We start from the raw sequence: 18,418 nt of genomic DNA, 5'->3' as shown, positions 1-18,418 counted from the left end.
CCCATGTCAGCAGTAGATTGGATTAAGTTATATGTACACTAAAGTCCTCAAGTCCACTAAAGTAGTCATTTATGATGGCAATCCATCTCTGGCACAGATTTGGCCCCAAGTTATTTACTTAAAACACGGACATAAAGAAGAAGCTTTCACTGTTTTCTGTGTATTAAGGATATCTTGTTGAATGCAATAACCCCTGTGCTCTAGCCAACTACTGTATCATAGTGTTAGGTTAGGTTGAGTATGAGTTTTTAAAACAAATTTGATCATGATGACTCTTAAAAAGTGTTTTCTTTAATAATGAATATGAAAGTTGCATGATTTTGGAACCTGCATACTAAACTGTAAAATCAATCCCTGCTTACATATAGAAAGTAGCTTTGAACCTAATGTAGTGTTGTTCACAAAAGGGATAACTATTTGACTTGTAGCACATGAATTTGACAATTTATACAATTAGATGTAGGACTGTTCGATATAACGATATATATCAGATGACGATAGAAAAACGTCTATCGTTACATTTTACGCTATCGTTTGTTTCGTGGTGTCGCAAAATAAACTGTTTACGGCAATATTTTTTCATTATTTTGATGGTCACTGTAGTGGCTATATGAATTTCCTAAAGTTCTCTCCCTCTCTTATATTTAATATAACCACACTACAGACGGACAAGCGCTTGTTCCCTTTCAGTCGATTCACTCGGTACAACACATAAGTATGGGATAGCACGCCCTCGCGTGTCCTGGCTGAAGAAACCTTTATTCACGCCTTTAAGGCAGATGACGTGTGATGACACGCGCACGGCCCCGCCTGCACATATAGCTGCTGTCATCACAGTCATCCCTCAGTTCTTACGTTCTTCACCTCGCTGAGAACACCTCTGCTGAGTTGGGCTAGCTAGCTGCTGCTAGTTAGCTCCGTTGTCTGCCGACTTGAATTTAGCTTAACTGCCCCTGTTGGTGTTAGCCTCCACCGCGCAGTTGGTGTGTGTAGCTGCCCGCCCGAGCGCTAATTTCAAGTTTTTCATGTGCAGCGTTTCGCTTATGCGTTTTGGAATGGACTCCAAACCGAGCGAGCAAAGCAGAAATCTTCTGTTCGCCCCTGTCCTCAGGGATGCGGTTTCTCTTTGCACGACAGCGACCAGCACGATGCCTGCCCTGTCTGCCTGGGGATCGTCCATGCTAGGAGAGCGTTGACGGAGCCCGAAGCCTGTGCGTTTTGTCGCCAGCTCGGCGCCGACCCTGGAAAGACGGGTGACGTTTGTGGAAAAAGTGCTGGGGACGCCGGCTGTCGCGCGGCATGACCCTCTCCTTTCTGAGTCTGGAGCCCCGGCTTCGTCCGAGTCTGAAGACGAGGATTTTCCGGTCGATGTCCCCGCAATTAGCTGGGCTGACCACATGGAATATGTTGACGGGTTAGCCAATGACGAGCTGGAACCATGCAGGAGCACTGACGGGCTTCAGCCTGGGTTGAAGCCCGCCAGCGCTCCCCAGGAAGACGATGACGTGCTGGACATCGGCCTGGACATCCATGGTTTGTCGGAGGATGAGCAGGAGAGCTCATTGTCGGGCCAATGTGCCGCCGCTGCTGCGCCGGTCGGCCACGATGACACCTCTCTTTTCTCCCTGTTTTGCCGTGCTGCTGAGAAGCTGCAGGTGGACTGGCCCTCTCCTCCGCCAGCTCAGAAGCCGTCGCGGTTCGGGGGTTTTTTCCTCCCACCGGAGCCCGCAACGGCCAAAAACTGCCTTCCCATGTTCCCAGACTTTCTGTGCGAGCTAACAGCATCATGGGACAAACCTCTGTCTACCCGCGTCACTGTGCATGGACAGTACATGGAATTGGACGGCGCCGAGGGGGCTGGCTTAGCTAACCCACCCCCTATGGAGCCGTCTCTGGCTGCTTATCTGGCCCCATCCCATAACCATGGTGTCGGCGGCCCCGCAACTCTGCCGTCCAAGCACTGCAGATTCTCTGCTTCGCAGCTGGAGAAGATTTATCGGGCTCAGGCCAGCACTGCTCGCGCCATGAGCTCCGTCACCATGCTCCAGACGTACCAGGCAATGTGCCTGGCGGAGCTCGGATCGCTGGTTCCTGATAACAGCCCGCTGGCACCTCTTCTTAACGAGGTCAGAGTCGCCACAGATTACATCCTCCGTGCGTCTCGCTGTGCAGCGCTCTCCCTGGGCAGAGGGATGGCTTCGACAGTAGTGGCGCAGAGGCACCTGTGGCTGACCCTCTCTGACGTCCCGGATAGGGACAGAGCTGTATATCTGGACGCACCAGTGTCTGCGGCTGGGTTATTCGGACATTCACTTGAAGCCATTCAGGCTAGATTCGATCTGAGGAAGAAGCAGACGGAAGCTCTGCGCGACATCATCCCCAGACGTCAGCCCAAGCCCAAGCCCGCAGCTAACTCTCGCAGGCCCGCCACTCCTCTGCCGAGTGGCAAAAGACCGGCGCCCACTGCTGAAGTGGGTGTGCCGCCAGTGAGAGCACATCCTCCGGCCCGAGCTCCACGCCAGTCGGCCTGGAGCAAAGGCCCACCTCGGCTCTCGGGCGGGACCCGGACGAGGAAGAAGCCTCAGCCCTCCTAGCTGTGGTTTCGAGTGGAGAAGGGTCCAGCAGCAGGAGACGCTGCTTTTACCCCTCTGTTGCCGCCCAAGAGGTGCCGCTTAAGTTCTGTTCAGGTTGTCAGCCCCAGAAGGCGGTGCACTTTCCTAACACTGTCTCCCAAGCACAAAACCCCAGCACACAAAATGCCTCAGGTAACTCCCTGTTCAGGTGTGTTAAATGCAGTGTTGGGACTAACGCGTTATTAAGTAACGCGTTACAGTAACGACGTTATTATTGTGGTAACGAGCACGGTAACTAGTTATTATGCCAAAACCAGGAACGCGTTACTCGTTACTGGGATTTAGATAGGCTCGTTACTCGTTACTGTGTGGTGGATATCGCGAGCTTCCACAGATTCAATAACATTAGCAAGTGGTGGAGGCCAGCAGGTGGATGAAGGAAAAGGGAGGCAAGAGGAGAGACCCAAGCGGCCGCGGTCCGAGTGTCAGGTGAACTGAACTTCAGGTAAGAAGTTATGACCTGCAGTCTATCTGAGTCACATATAAACCAAGTTTAGGTGGAGTTTATTTTCGGTATGCTGACATTTTCGTACTGCGTGCTAGCTAGCATGACAGAGTTTCTATACAGCTGGGTGGGTGCTATGTTACTGATGTTGAACTTTATTTTGTTCATACGGTTAATTATTAGAGTTGCCAACCGTCCCGTAAAAAACAGAATCGTCTGGTATTCAGAGAAAATATTACGCGTTTGCGTACTGAGGTGAAAAGGAACACAGTTTGTCCCGGACTTCAGCTACAATGAAAAAGACACAAAGCTGAAGCTGCACAGCTGCCTCTTCTTCTCTCATTCTCTCCTCTCCTGTTTCTACTTCAATCACGAAACTGATCAATGATCAGCTGATCGGCTTTTCTCTCTTGTTTGTTTATTGCCCACTTTGCGCCAGAAAGAGGAAACCAGCGGATGTCGCGTTAAACAACAGCAGCACGTTTAAGCTTGATCAGCTGTTGTTAGAATTTATTTAATATTAATTTCTAGTATCAGCTGATGTTTGCTGGAGCCACAGCTGTAAAGCTGCTGGTCATGATATCGGTTTGGTTATCTGGTGAGAGGGAAACATGAAGATGAAACCAGGAGATGTCCTTACTGAATCATCAGAGTTGAACAGGTGATGGAGAAACAGGTTTACCTTTTAGGTGACATGAATGAGTTGAAGGGAAGTTATGAACTGTTTCTGAGAGACAAATAACACCAGGATCCTTTTCTAAGTAGCTGACAGCTGGTAACTGTGCAGGGGCGGGTCTAGCAAAGTGTTGCCAGAGGGGGGCAGGTAGGGCATTAACAGGAAAGGGGGGACAAGGAAATACTTTTCTTTATTATTCTCATTTAAAATGTCTCGCTTTAAAAAAAAAATAATTATCTGAGTCTTACAACAAACAATTGATAGATTGATACATATATACCATCAGAACAGTGTACATCACTGTCACAACAGTGTTTGTTTTCATTCAAAGGCTTTATGATTTTTCCTATAATGGTGGGCGGTCTCTAGTCAAAATGCCGGGATGATTGTTTTGTCCCAGTCCAGCCCTGTATGCAGTTCATCTGCAGTCTGGTATTACCTACATCTTCCTATTCAGAAGGCAGAATTTCCAAGTTCTGAGTACAATCAAAAGCACCACGACTGCAGTTTTGTGTTGGATGTAAAAAGCAGGCTAGAATCATGGCGGCGGTCAACGACGGTCCAGGCGTCGGATTTCTCTCGTGGAAATGTGCACATTATTTTTCCTTTCTATTGGTAGGTGGCACAGTGCACTTGTGGCAAGTAAGCAAGCTAGAAGACTGGCAATCTTGCTGGGTATCCAGTTACGGAAGCAACACATTAACAAGAGAATTCTGAGTAAAACCAAAGTTACTTTCCCTAGTAACTAGTTACTCTGAAAGTAACGAGTAACTTGAAGTAACTGAGTTACTTTTTTAGAGAAGTAACTAGTAATGTAACTAAGTTACAAATTTAAAGTAACTTACCCAACACTGGTTAAATGTTCAGCTGACCACATCGAGTGTTCCCGCTGTTTTTCATTGTTGTGCCCCAGAAAAGGTCCCTCCAACAAAATGTATGAATGTACATGTTTCCATGTTACAATCAATAAAGAGTGTTGTTTATTCTCAAACAATCACAAATGCTCAGCCTGCAGGCAGAATGAGCCAGGTCAGGCAGGTGATGCAGTCCCCTGCAGACACACTGGGGGGCGAACACGTATCTACGAACGTACAGGTTCAAGATGCTAACACTCAGACAGCTCTTGAATGCAGTCGGCCCGGGAGATTGGTTTGCAACAATCGATCTAACAGATGCTTATTTTCATGTGGCTATACACCCGAAACACAGGCAGTTTCTGAGGTTTGCATTCGAGGGCGTAGCCTACGAATACCTAGTGCTGCCGTTCGGGCTGTCGCTCGCTCCTCGCACCTTTACGAAATGTGCCGAGGCAGCGCTAGCGCCCCTCAGAGAGAGAGGCATCCGCATCTTAGCCTACCTAGACGACTGGGCTCTCGTAGCTTGCTCCAGAGAGCAGGCGGAGACACAGCTGTCGCTGGTTCTGTCACACATTCAGACACTGGGGTTCTCTGTGAACTTTCAAAAGAGCTCGCTAATCCCGAGTCAGCAGATTTCTTTCCTCGGTTTGGAAATATGCTCGCTTTCCAGCCACGCACGTTTGTCGGAGCACAGAGTGGCCGCGTTTCATCGCTGCCTCGCTCAGTTTCAGCTGGGACGCAGACTGCGTTTCCAGACGATATTAAGCTTGCTGGGCATGATGGCGTCTATGATCGCCGTAGTGCCACTTGGACTGTTAAAAATGAGAGCGTTTCAACGCTGGACTCTCTCTCACCGTTTGTGTGCATCGCGTCACCTCTGGAGGAGGCTGCCGGTAACCGCGTCTTGCATGCTAGCTCTCCGTCCTTGGAGGGCGCCCAGGCTGCTGCATCAGGGCTCTCGGATTGGGAGGGTGTTGTTTCGCAAGGTGGTGTCCACAGATGCTTCCCTAAGAGGATGGGGAGCGCTGTGCGAGGGTGCATCAGTGAGAGGGATCTGGCCCGCAGCCCAGCGCCAGCTGCACATCAACCACTTAGAGCTGTTAGCAGTGTTCTTAGCTCTAAAGCATTTCCGTCCAGTCCTGGAGGGCCAGCATGTCTTAGTCAGGACGGACAATTCAACAGTGGTGTCTTACATAAACAGGCAGGGAGGAACACGCTCTCTTCCCCTGTTGAAGCTGTCTCGCTCGCTGCTGTTATGGTGCAGTGTTCATTTTCTGTCTCTAAGAGCCACCCATGTCCCGGGCCACCTGAACCTGGGGCCGGACCTTCTCTCCAGGGGGGGTCCTCTGGTGAGAGAATGGAGGTTACACCCTTTAATAGTGGCTCAGATTTGGGATCTATTTGGCAAGGCGCAAATAGATCTTGTTGCTTCCAGGGTAAATACTCACTGCCCCCTGTTCTTCTCCATAATCGACCACGATGCACCCTTGGGCTTGGACGCGCTAGCGCACCAATGGCCAGACGTGCTACTGTATGCATTTCCCCCAGTGGAAATGAGATCTCCAGTTCCAGAGCGAGTGCGTCAGCATTCCCTCTCTCTGACTCTAGTGGCCCACAGGGTCGTGGTATGCAGAGATAATCAGCCTGCTAGCAGCGAGTCCTTGGCAGCTTCCTCTCCGCAGGGATCTCCTCTCTCAGGCGGGAGGAGAAGTGTTTCATCCGCGCCCAGATCTATGGCGCCTTCATGCTTACCTGCTGAGAGGTTAAACTTGATTGCTAAGGGTTTGCCACCTAGTGTGATAGCGACAATTCAGAGCACTAGGGCCTCATCTACTAGAGGTTTGTACACTTACAAATGGCGAGCCTTCGAGCAATGGTGCCAGGACCGCCACACTCTCCCATTTCAGTGCTCTATTGTGGATGTTTTGACATTCCTGCAGGAGCTGCTGAATAAGGGCCTTTCATTTTCCACAATTAAGGTTTATTTAGCAGCTATATCTGCTTGTCATATTGGCTTTGACGGGGTGACACCAGGTGCACATCCCCTCGCCATACGTTTTCTGAAAGGAGTTCGCCGGCTGAGACCCGTGCTTAAGTCCAGTGTCCCTGCTTGGGACTTGTCTTTGGTGCTGGAGGCCCTTTGTAGCCCCCTGTTTGAACACATTGAGTCTGTGAATATGAAATTTCTTTCATATAAGACTGCGTACTTCTCGCTTTGGCTTCGCAAAGCGAGTGGGTGACCTTCATGCGCTGTCTGTGCATCCCTCCTGCACACAGTTCTCTTCTGATGGCCACAAGGTCGTATTGCGTCCAAATGCTGCCTATTTTCCCAAGATCATGCCTGCATCTTATAGCTCAATGGAGTTTGAGTTGCTGAGCTTTTGCTCCCCTCCTTTTGCATCTGAGGAGCAGAGGAGGATGCATTCTCTTTGTCCAGTGCGTGTGCTACGCACCTACATTGAGCGCACTCAGAATGTGCGTTTATGTGACCAGCTGTTTGTCTGCTTCGCTAATCCAAATAGAGGTAGAGCTCTGTCTAAACAGAGGCTGTCCCACTGGATTATAGATGCTATCTCACTGGCATACGGCACCACAGGTCTTGCTTTTTGCCCCCACAGGGGTGAGAGCTCATTCCACCAGGGGATGGAAACCTCATGGGCTCTTTTTAAAGGGGTGCCTGTAGCTGATATTTGTGCGGCAGCTAGTTGGGCATCACCGCACACTTTTGTGCGGTTTTATCGGTTGGACGTTACAGCCCCTTCGGTGGCTCATGCTGTCCTTTCTGCTGGGTCTACCACTCACTAAGGATGTGGTGGTCCGATTCTGGTTCGGTGGCTGCTCTGCGGGGCGTGTATATATGTCCCATACTTATGTGTTGTACCGAGTGAATCGACTGAAAGGGAACGAATAGTTATGTCTATAACTTCTGTTCCCTGAAGGAGAGGAACGAGGTACAACACAAGGTGGCCCCACTGAGCAGTTGGCTCGGTGAAGAGCGGCTATCGAACTGAGGGATGACCGTGATGACAGCGGCTATATGTGCAGGCGGGGCCGTGCGCGTGTCATCACACGTCATCTGCCTTAAAGGCGTGAATAAAGGTTTCTTCAGCCAGGACACGCGAGGGCGTGATATCCCATACTTATGTGTTGTACCTCGTTCCTCTCCTTCAGGGAACAGAAGTTATAGACATAACTATTCGTTTTTATGCGTTGTCGTTAGCAACAACGACGGTAACACCACCTCGTGTCCGCTTGTTTATTTTCCACATAAACCTTTCACAATAAAGCTCAAGATCCTGTTGAGACTTTGCATCTTTCACATGATTGTTTGTTTTGAAGAGTATTTACGGATGAGAAGCAAAAAAGAGCCGTCAGGTGCTAAAAAAAAAAATAAACCTTAGACTCAAACGTTAGAACAGGCTTTTCCCCGCAGCACGCTGTGTAATAAATACTCACAAAGAAAACAGCAGCCGTTACAACCTATGTCTAAAAATGTATCATTTCATGCATCAGTTAAAACACTCGACTCCAGGTACGCGACGCCCAGCTGGAAACACTTCACGCAAGTCGAGCTGCCCAACATTCACAGAATTTACAGAAAATGTTACATTTTTGTGATTTATATCGTTATCGGACGATAGATGTCTTAATATCGGGATATGAGATTTTGGTCATATCGCACAGCCCTAATTAGATGTGCACATTTTTAACATCAAGTGTTTTTGTCTCCTGCAATACAAACTCTGTAGGATGAGCAGCTCTAGGAACAATAAAAAGCCTCGGGTAGTTCTGCCAGCTTAATCTGCTTCATGGTGCTCTGCTTGCACAATGACATCAGCTGGATCTTCGAACAAACTTCCCTGGCTCAAACACTGATTAAAACAGTCAGAGTCACTGAAAAAGGTCGAATGCTAAACTTCTTTCTCTCAGTTTGAGAGTTATTCCTAAAAAAAATAAAAATAAAAAATACAAGACTGCCAGCATGAAGACTTGGAAAAACTCAATGAAAGTTCATGGTAGAAAACTTCATTGTAACCATTGTTTCCCTGAAGTGTGGCTTTTCATGGTCTGCATGTAAATTAGCCTCATGGCACACAGTGAGCTAAAACCACAAACTACAGATCTGGAGAACGTTCATCTTTGTTTTAACATTTTAAAAAGACAAACTTCAGGGCAAAATAAAAGTTTAAAACCAACAGTTGCCAGGGTGAAGTTGTAGACTGACATTTTTTGTGGGGGGTTTTACCTCTTTCAATCCATATAAAGTGAACTGCAATCCTGTGAGGAAATCTTACATTGCTTACTTTGTCAGGGTAGCCAAAACAGATCTTTACTTTTGTACCTCACAAAATAGCATCTGAAGAAAAACACTGTGTAATCGCAGCTTAAGTGTCAATGCAGCGCTGTTTCTTAAAAATGGGCTGGCACTGCATGGGCACCTATTGTTATGTGTGTGTGTGTGTGTGTGTGTGTGTGTGTGTGTGTGTGTGTGTGTGTGTGTGTGTGTGTGTGTGTGTGTGAGTGAGTGAGTGAGTGTGAGTGTGAGAGAGAGAGAGAGAGAGAGAGAGACAGTCATTGTATGTCATTGTAGTCCATTCACCCAAATACTCTGCAGCTTTTGAACACTCACAAATACGTTTTCTGAATAGAACCACCGCAGGATGACTGAAATGGGGGATAATTCCCGTTTGTACTCCAAGTCTTCTTGGCTTAAACAGGAATGGTTAGGCATATCCTGTGAGTGGTTAATATCCAATATATTCAGGAGTAAAATTCAAAGAACAACAACAAATCCTGGGTTCAGAGAGAAAAATACATGTCATCATCGACTCTCAGTTAAAATAAAAAAAAAATATATTATTTTTAAATTACTGGTTGAGCTTATATTCAAACCAACATCCTGTCTAATAACGGAATTCCAATATATGGCAAAGTAGGTATGCGACATGTTTAATTACAACTAAAGCATTTACACCTAAACTCCTAAATAAAAGCTGGTATTAAAAGCTCAAGACGACTCTGAGCAGACACAAAACTTGTACCTTGTAGCAACTAGAAAAGTCATATTAAGAGCTTCTTTGGCACAACCTTGATATAAATTCGTCTGTTGCTGTGAATGTGCCTTTATAGCATAAAAATAATTTAATGAATCACTTTTTATATTCTACTTTTTTCCCCTTAATGTTCCAGAAATTTACAGATAATAACACTGATCGTTTGAAGATGTCTTCCATTCATTGTGACCCTAACATACTGTCAGGTTTTTTACTATTATATATAATAATGAGCTTCTTATCTTCCTACATAAAATCTTATCTACATATATAGATCATTTGCATTCATCAAAGAAACAATGATATTGCTAAAAGTGGCAATATTCTTCATGTAATTATTTTCCTCTTCAATTATATTATGCACTGGAAAGCAGAAACAGAGGCATTGTGGTGGGAATATACTGACTGGCATTGTTTAATGAGTGATAGCAGCTGCAAAACAGAGTAAAACAGACTTGGAGAAAACTTGAATCAGCAGTATGTCTTTCCAAGATTTATCTTTCCTCCCCCATTTCATTTGGTGTTGACAAAATAACAGTGCTGTACATAGTCTATAAACTGTAGTCACAGACACTCGTATAAAAACGATCTTGGTCACAAATAAACAGTATGATTAACAAAAACAGGCTGCATCAATGCAGCAGTTCTTTAATACTTGTGAAAGTAAGACTAGACTATATTTGATTCTCATGTTTCCGTGCCATTTCATACTTTGCAGTTTTAAATAATGATCACGGTTTTACATGTACTTTAAACAGGTATTTTACTTTAAAAACATGTGCAATCAAAAACATTCAGTGAATCACATATCCTTTGGTTTGGACCATGAGAATACTTACTAAAAGCATCACCCTCCTCAAACTAAAACATCTTCCTCCCTCCTTACAGTCCAGCTAAAAGGGTCTAAACCCTAGCAGCTACACTGTAAGGCAGTCCACTTAGGGAAATGCAAACATCACAGTGAAAGCAATCTAATACTGGGATTGCTTAATGATATTAAGCAGGGAATTGTTTAAAAATCTACTCACCTTTTATAGCACTCACTTATTAGTTTCTTGTTATAATTAAAACAAAGTATGTGCCCAAGCGAAGAAAAATTACCTGACATAGTTTTTCCATACCTTTGTTTGCTAATTTTCTTCGCTAAAAATTACTGAAATTTAATTATCTGCAATCCCAATAAGCTAGGTCAAATATATTGGTAAAATCTTCACAGATGCACTCCTTGGACTGCAAGCAATAAAGCCTGCTAGCTAAATTTAAAGTCCATAAATTGATCACACTTAATCAACCCAATTTTGTCACTATAATTGATTTTGCAATTATCTTGGCAATCTGCTATGTTATTGTCTTTGTCCTTCCAAACAGGGCCCTAATAAGCAGCAGTTTAATTCTTTTTAACAGGTGGGGGTGTAGCTGGGAATCCAAAGTGTTTATAAAAACATTGTGGTAATGATCTATGGTAAACAAAATTGGTCTCAACTGTGGGTATGAAGCATGATCATGATTGATAATTATAGATCACATGATGTCATTTGACCACTGTCTTCATAAGGTAGAACTGTGTGTGTATCTGTGCAACGATACCTAAACAAAGGACTGAATGCACCAAAAGAGATGTACACAAAAACCACTATTTACCTTAAAGCGCTGCAGCTGTCGGTCTAAAAATCAAGACAAACAAAAGCAAGTGAGCTATAAGCCTCATTAAAACAACAGCATAGCTGGGGCTCTGGCACCATGTTCCATAAATGGCTGAGCAGTCTGCAGACAAAAGGCTTAAGCACCTCACTCATTTAAACACTAATGAATTGACCTGTCTCAACCTGGCTCCACAAAAGCCTAAAATTAGAGGCAAAATAAATAAATCAGGGATAAGAGGCGACTGTAATTCTGCAGCTTTGAGGAAGCCAAGGGAAAAACCAAAGGATTACTGAACAACCCTGAGTTTGGTAAGGAAACACACACAAAAGAGGGAGGGAATGAAGGAAAAAGGTAGAAAAAAAAGAACAGCTACCCAGGAGAAAAACGGATTAAAACATGCAGAATTATAAGCAAAAAAAAGATAACACTGAAGAATATTTCATTCAAGGTTTCATACTGTGAAGGGAGATGCTGAGCTGTAATTCCAAGGAAGGGAAATATTTTCTTTTAAACGAGAGAAAGTTCCATGCTTATGGTTCAAGAAATCAACAGAACTAATTTCACTTCTCCATTTAAATGTGACCACAAAGTTCAGGTAAATAGGAATCAAATCAAAGCTCAAAAAAGCTCTGATGATAATGTCAAAGAACACAATCTAATAACCCTGCATTGCATGATGAAAAGGTTAATATGGACTGATTCGACTCTACAGTAATTTGCGAGGCAAAACAGCACAACAAAACCCAATGCCAAATGAAGAATTACACCTGACTGTTAAAACACATTATAATACAAATGCGCTTCACAGAAGTAAAATGTTTTTAGAGCCGTTACAATGCATATGGGTTGCTATTATTGTCCACAATAATATAAATAGTAGAACGCATCAATCAGCATGTGAATTTCATACTGTGTCAGCTTCAGCTTTGTCTTCACCCACTGCGTTTATGATCGGCTGTGAGCTGCTTTAAAACAAAAACAAAAAAACAACCTTCAAATATTCAAGCAGTTTAAATATAAAATGTTCCCAGGTCTACTGGTGCTGTTGCATTCTATGAAACATTGAGCTGAGGGCTGGAATACATCGGCAGTAACTGTGAAAAGTGGCCCTCCATTTCACAATGCCAATTTTGTAAAGCTGGTACAGTACAGAGCTGCATGGTGCATCATGGGAATGTTATTATGAGCTCAGGTAGCCCACTCCTTGATTTTGCACAGAGGCATATGAATGCAGATAGGGCCACATATAGCCAGAAAAATACTGGCACACACAAACCAGTAGCACTTACAAGCGCACCCACATCGTGTTGTCTAAAGAATGCACAGTGCCTCCAAGTGGATTGAGCATGGCACTGCAGGGCAGTGCAGCGCAGCAATACCGGCAGGAAAGCAAACATCATGTTCCAGATGCATAAATGCTATTGTGTAAGCATCAGTTGGACACTAGTTTTTACCTTTTGTTCTTAACTATGAGAGAATGTTTTTAAATACACCACATAAATTGGGCACAAGTACCCCACCTTTCTTTATTTTCCAGCATTGAATTCAAGAGAGTTTGTTGAGAAGCTGTGAAGTCAAACTCCCGCAGCATTTAACTCAATTACCCCTTAAATAAACACAGGGTCTCAAAAGGTATTACACAACACATTGATTAAGCAGGACACCAATCTACCAATCCATTTGGTGACATCCACTGTTTTGTGACAGGATTATTTTTGCTGCCTTTCTTCTACTTATTACAAAAAAATATTTACTCGGTGAACAAGGGGAGAATGATTAATGACAGACACAAACAGATGGAAAGGAAATGGTAGAAAAAGGAGTGGGTTAGAGAAAGATAACTGCATCCAATTACAGTAAATGGGCTCATTTCCTCTAATCAAATAGCTCAGTTAAATATCTCAAAGGCAGATTCCCCATAGAGTTAATTTTCACACACCAGCAGTCACCCACTAAGTTTCCCTCTCTCTCTTTCTTTTTGGTCCTACTTATTACCTTTTTTTTTTTCTTTTTTTAACTGCATTTCTCTCATTCAAATCATACAACACGCAATATCACCACTGCCCTCTTCACTGACCACACTAGTTCTTCAAAAGAAATGGATACTGCATGAAGCAATTCCTCTACAAACGTCTGGGTTGTTGAGCTTTATTAAATACTCAGTGAAAGTCAATGCATCAGCATCGTAACATCTATCCAGTCTATCCAGTGTCCAGTCACATCCAGAGATGCATCATCTAGCAGTTCAATGACTGAATCAAAGTGGATTTTTATTTTACTCCATTAGTGTAAGATCTGATGACTTCTTGGCACAAACTCACTGTCATGTCCAAGAAACAAGTTTAAGATTATCTGAGTATAGAAAGTGTTTCTCCCCATGTCTACATGCCTAAATGTTATTGCCACATGACCCTTTATATGACTCGAGATTTTGTAAAAAAATAACATATTAAATACTGAAACTTAAAATATGACTGCTTGAATAAAATGCTCCCTTCTTGTTTGAATATCATGCTAGGAACACATTTTTAAAAAGGTGTGACAGGAAAATAAAAAGTTGTTGAAATATGCTGTATCTAATAAGCCAGCAACAATAACAAACTACAATGGCAAATTTTTGGAATTTTACAGTGCTTTGCATTTGTCTTTAAAGTTATTTTTGAGGGGGGGGGGAGGCATTCATTTAAAAAGAAACAAAAAAATTAATCTTCTTAGTTTTAATATTTGTTGTCTATTTTTATTATTTTCAATTAAATATAAGACTTTGAAATTGTTGAAATTGAAATTGTGAAAAACAACACATTTTGTTTTTATTTATATTTCAGAGAATCCTTTGTTGTACTTGTGATATTTCTGAGTACTAATGAACATATATCTTTTAAATAAAAAGGGCAGTAAACAGGTTGACGTGGACCACAAGATGACCAAATACACGTCATGCTCCGATATGCTGTCCATATTATAGATGGACTTTTATCGAACCCTTGCTTTTTCAAGAAGTCTCCATCATGATAACAGTTGAACTAATCTATTAGAGAAATGCACTCAAACACACTCATCTGCATACACAGATATACTGACTGACTCCTGATCACATACACATGTCTAATGCACATGTGCTTGTAATGATCACAGCACTGAACAAATACAGGCACATCCTGTACATACACAAAACCAGTAGTGCTTTTTTGCTTTTGTATTCACTCCTAATCCATTACTGTGAGATAAACACGTGGCACTTTCAGTGCCTTGAAGGTTGTGTCACATAATGAAAGTAGTAAACACACAAAGCGTATTATAAAATTTCTAATCCAGCTCATTTTAAGCTCTTTATGCATTCCTGAGATCAGGTGCTTGGGAACCAAAATATAGAGAATCAAAGCAAGGCCAGAAATTCTATTACAACACGGCTGGTGGGCAGGTTAGTTTTCCTTTGAGACAGAACGAAGCCTTGGCATGAGACGGGCAGAAAGAGCTGACTGAAAACTAGAAAATTTTGATTTTTTTTTCTTACAGACTTTGTTCTGGCCATTTAATGTATAAATATAAAAAGAAGAACTATTTGAAAGTGAAACCGACTACTGAACTTTGGCACCATGAAGGCAGCATAATCTACAAGTAGGGCATAAAGTATATACAGTGTATTTTTAGACAAGACAGAACTAAACGTAGACTTGGCTCTTTAAATTAACACTACATTCATTACATTGGGTATATTTTAGCCTTCCATTTCTTGGTCGAGAAAATCAAAAGTCCTTTGAGCTCAGCAAGATGCTTGAACTCTTGTCTGCAGAAGCCATAGAAATGTCAACAGACCATTTGTTTAATGTGTAGCAGGTCATGCTTAAAGGCTCAAAACCTTTACATTTCCTTCAACTCTCTCCTTCTTACTTGGAAAAAATCCAGTTCTCAGTCACACAAGCCTATTCTTTGCCAACTTTCAATCAGCTAAAGCAGCAGCTCTAAGTGTTCTCCGAGGTTTTTAGCCCGAGTAACCACATAATCGCTAAAGGGTTTTGGCTGCTCTCCACCTCTTTCATTTTCTAAAAAATGCTACTGAGCTATCTGCCAGTTGACTTAAAGGCAAGGAGGGGAAGATTGGCAAAAGAAGAACGCTTACTTTTAACACAGATAATTGATTAATTATTCTTCAGAAATATGGATATCAAACTATTTCTTAATTTACTGTTAATTAGTTGCTTAAAATAATTAAAATTTCATATTTTTTAAATCACAATCAGAGTAGAGTCAACTGAAAAAACTAATTGTGGGGTTATTACATTTTTATGTAAAAACTAGTTAAAGGTGAAACGGGGACTTACTATGCTGTTCAGCTCTGAGTCATCATAGCTGTCTAACCGATGAGCCGCAGGCCCCCCAAGGGGCTCAAGCCCCTCTTCATCCCACATGTAGGTTCCACCGGAGCTGTTGGAGGGTGACAGCTCCACAGATGAAATCTGGGGGGCGTCCGTCTGCTCTGGAGATAGCATCAGTGATCCTTGGGACTCCTGCATAGGACTTTCTTCCTTATGACCTGCAACCACATAGACAAAAGACTGAACAAACACCACAAAGGATAGCACTGTGTCTATTTGAATCTGCTTTCCAAAGGGTGAATTTTACCAGTCAGATCCACAGACTCCCAGTCACTGGTCTCATTTAGGAGGCTGTCTAGCTGGGCATCACTGGCAGCTTTTCTATTGTCAGGCAGGTCCCCATCACTGAAAACATCTCCCACACTGTCGAAGTCATCTAGAAACTCCTCACTGATGTCACCTCTCTCTAGAGATGAAGCAGAAGATAAGGACATGTCCTCCAGGGTCTCAGCTGCTGTTTGGTCAGCTTCACTGTGCCCAAGAGCACCACTTCCTCCTCCTTTTCCTTCTGCATTCCCAGAGCTTCTGTCACTTTCACTTTGAGAATCTACTTTTTCAGCCTTGTAGGTTGATTCATTCTCCAGTAGACCTACACAATCAGAGGCAGTTGAAGAGCTGATATCCTCCTTAATGTTACCTGCTAAAAGAGACTTCTGCTGTTTAGCCTGCCCAGTTCGGGGAAATTTGTAGCACAGTGACCCCCCACTGCTTGCCATTGACTTGGTCAACACACTACTGGGGAGCAGAGGCTTCTTTAAAGTACGAGGAGTAGTTGGTGCTGTAGTGATCAAAGGGCCAGGCAGAGAGGACGCAACTGAAGAAGTTTTGCTGTACTGAAGTCCTCCAACCCCACCTAAACCACCTGAACCTCCAGGGCTGCCATGCAGTCCTAAACCCACTCTTCCATTACTCAGTTGAGGGGGTTTGATAAAAGTACTCCGAGGAGGCCGCAGCTGAGTGTTGGCCAGAGGCTTGGCTAGTTCCACAGCCCGATTAAAAGAGAAAGACCGTATCATAGGCTCACTAGTGGGCGAGGGAATCTGTTTAAAGTGAGTGAAACTATTTGAACGAACCATGTTGTCCAGTGCTACAATCTTCAGGCTCTCACTGGACTGAGACAGGCTGTCTTGAGAGTTGCTTCTGGTAGAGCTAGAGCCTAACCTTGGTCGCACAAGCCGAGACTCCAACCCTGTCTGAGTAGGAATGCTTGCACTATTACTACCTGTTTTAGAACTTCCATTCATGGGGCTCTGCCCTAACTTGGTCCCAACTTTGGGAGTCATCTTTGAGGATTGCTTTTGAATAGCCTTTGGGCTTGAGACAGCCACCATCAAAGAGCCTGATCTGCGCATCTTAGGTGTTGCTGGAGAGCCATTCTTTACTTCCTTGATCACAGAGGGAAGCTGTGTCTGAGCCTTGTCTTCACTTTCATCCTCAGGGGCAGTGGGAATGGATGGACTAGAGGGGTTTACCCCCTCATCTCTCTTCAATTTTAGGGAAAAGGATGACGCTTGGATCACACCATTTGGGCGTGTTGCTGATGGAGCAACCTTGCCATCTTGAGTAGGGGTGGCTGGATGTGCAGAACCATTAGAAACGGCACTGGTGCCACTAGTTGAGGAGCGTCCACCGAACTTAGGCAGTCTGGATACCATGGCAGACCTGATGGGTGCGTTTTCTTCCATTAGATGCCAACCAAGGCATGGAGCGGCATGGAATTTTGCACAGCTGAGAAAAAAGAAAATTGACATAAAAACAGAATAACATGTGATTAGAGTGTCCATAACTTTACTTAGTGATACAGTATCACACGGTAAAACATTTGAATTAATCACTAGTCTTTTAATAATTCTTATTTTTATATCCATCCTGCTGTCTAAATGTCTAAACAAACTGTCTAAATAAAAGAAAAACAAATCACACACCTCCCCCGCAATTCTTTTTATCTGTCATTCAAAAAAAACAACTTTTATTTTTTAAAATAATGTCAGAAACCGGTATCAGTGAACTCTTGGTTATTTATATGTTAATTTGACTTTCATGTGTTTTTCTTGTCATCAACACAACCTGCAGTGGATCTGTGATGTTCAGTGTAATAACCTATGCAACTGAAAACCATGTTGCACTATCTAACAGATCCGTATAGTCACTAATTGTTTTGATACTTTTCTAAAGCTTATCACACTTGGGAGTTTTTATTATAACAGAGCATCTTTTCCTCTGAGTGACATCAAAGCCTACTAATGAAAGCCCAACCCAGAAAGCAGAATGCCAAACGCAGTTAAGATACTGCAACTAGCAAATGCACTCAGATGCACAAGCACACACATGCAATTGCGTGTTCTCATCAGCAATGCTATTATAATTATCTTGTAATTATCCAGTAATAGTGCTAAAGATATTCCTTTCCACCTGTCGCAACGGTTGCAATCTTCTTTTCATAGACTGTTTACTGTGAGTGGAATTAAAATTAAAAAGGCTCTGCCCTTTCAGCTGTCTCATACCCACAAATTTGAATCCCACATGGTAAATCTGATGTCTCTTCACTGAACTCTGTTGGAAACATTTGTGAATTCTTAGATATAAACTACTGAGATTAAGTAAATGTTTTAAGATTAATAACAAGTTCATAGAATGTGCTTTAATTTCTTTAGAGCTTTACAGATGAATAGCCCTGCACCTGGCACTGGTTTTGGACAATTTGCTTCCAAACTGTCTCGCCAATGAAAAAAA

The 18,418-nt window shown here is 43.3% G+C and overlaps 1 protein-coding gene across 2 annotated transcripts in view; it reads right to left on the bottom strand.

Annotated features, from left to right (window-relative positions):
• ccser2a (coiled-coil serine-rich protein 2a) overlaps window positions 1–18,418 on the bottom strand; it is a 59,010-nt gene that overhangs the window by 28,479 nt on the left and 12,113 nt on the right. For both annotated transcript variants that reach the window (XM_039621570.1, XM_039621571.1), the window contains 2 exons: window positions 15,933–17,413; window positions 15,632–15,843 (listed from right to left, as the gene is read on the bottom strand). In XM_039621570.1, coding sequence (XP_039477504.1) covers window positions 15,632–15,843; window positions 15,933–17,370 — 1,650 coding nt within the window. In that variant the 5' untranslated portion in view covers window positions 17,371–17,413. The remainder of the gene's footprint in view (window positions 1–15,631; window positions 15,844–15,932; window positions 17,414–18,418) is intronic.

This window comes from Oreochromis aureus, linkage group 13 (assembly GCF_013358895.1).
Source record: "Oreochromis aureus strain Israel breed Guangdong linkage group 13, ZZ_aureus, whole genome shotgun sequence".
Classification (NCBI taxonomy): Eukaryota; Metazoa; Chordata; class Actinopteri; order Cichliformes; family Cichlidae; genus Oreochromis; species Oreochromis aureus.
This window is presented reverse-complemented; position numbering and strand designations above follow the sequence as displayed.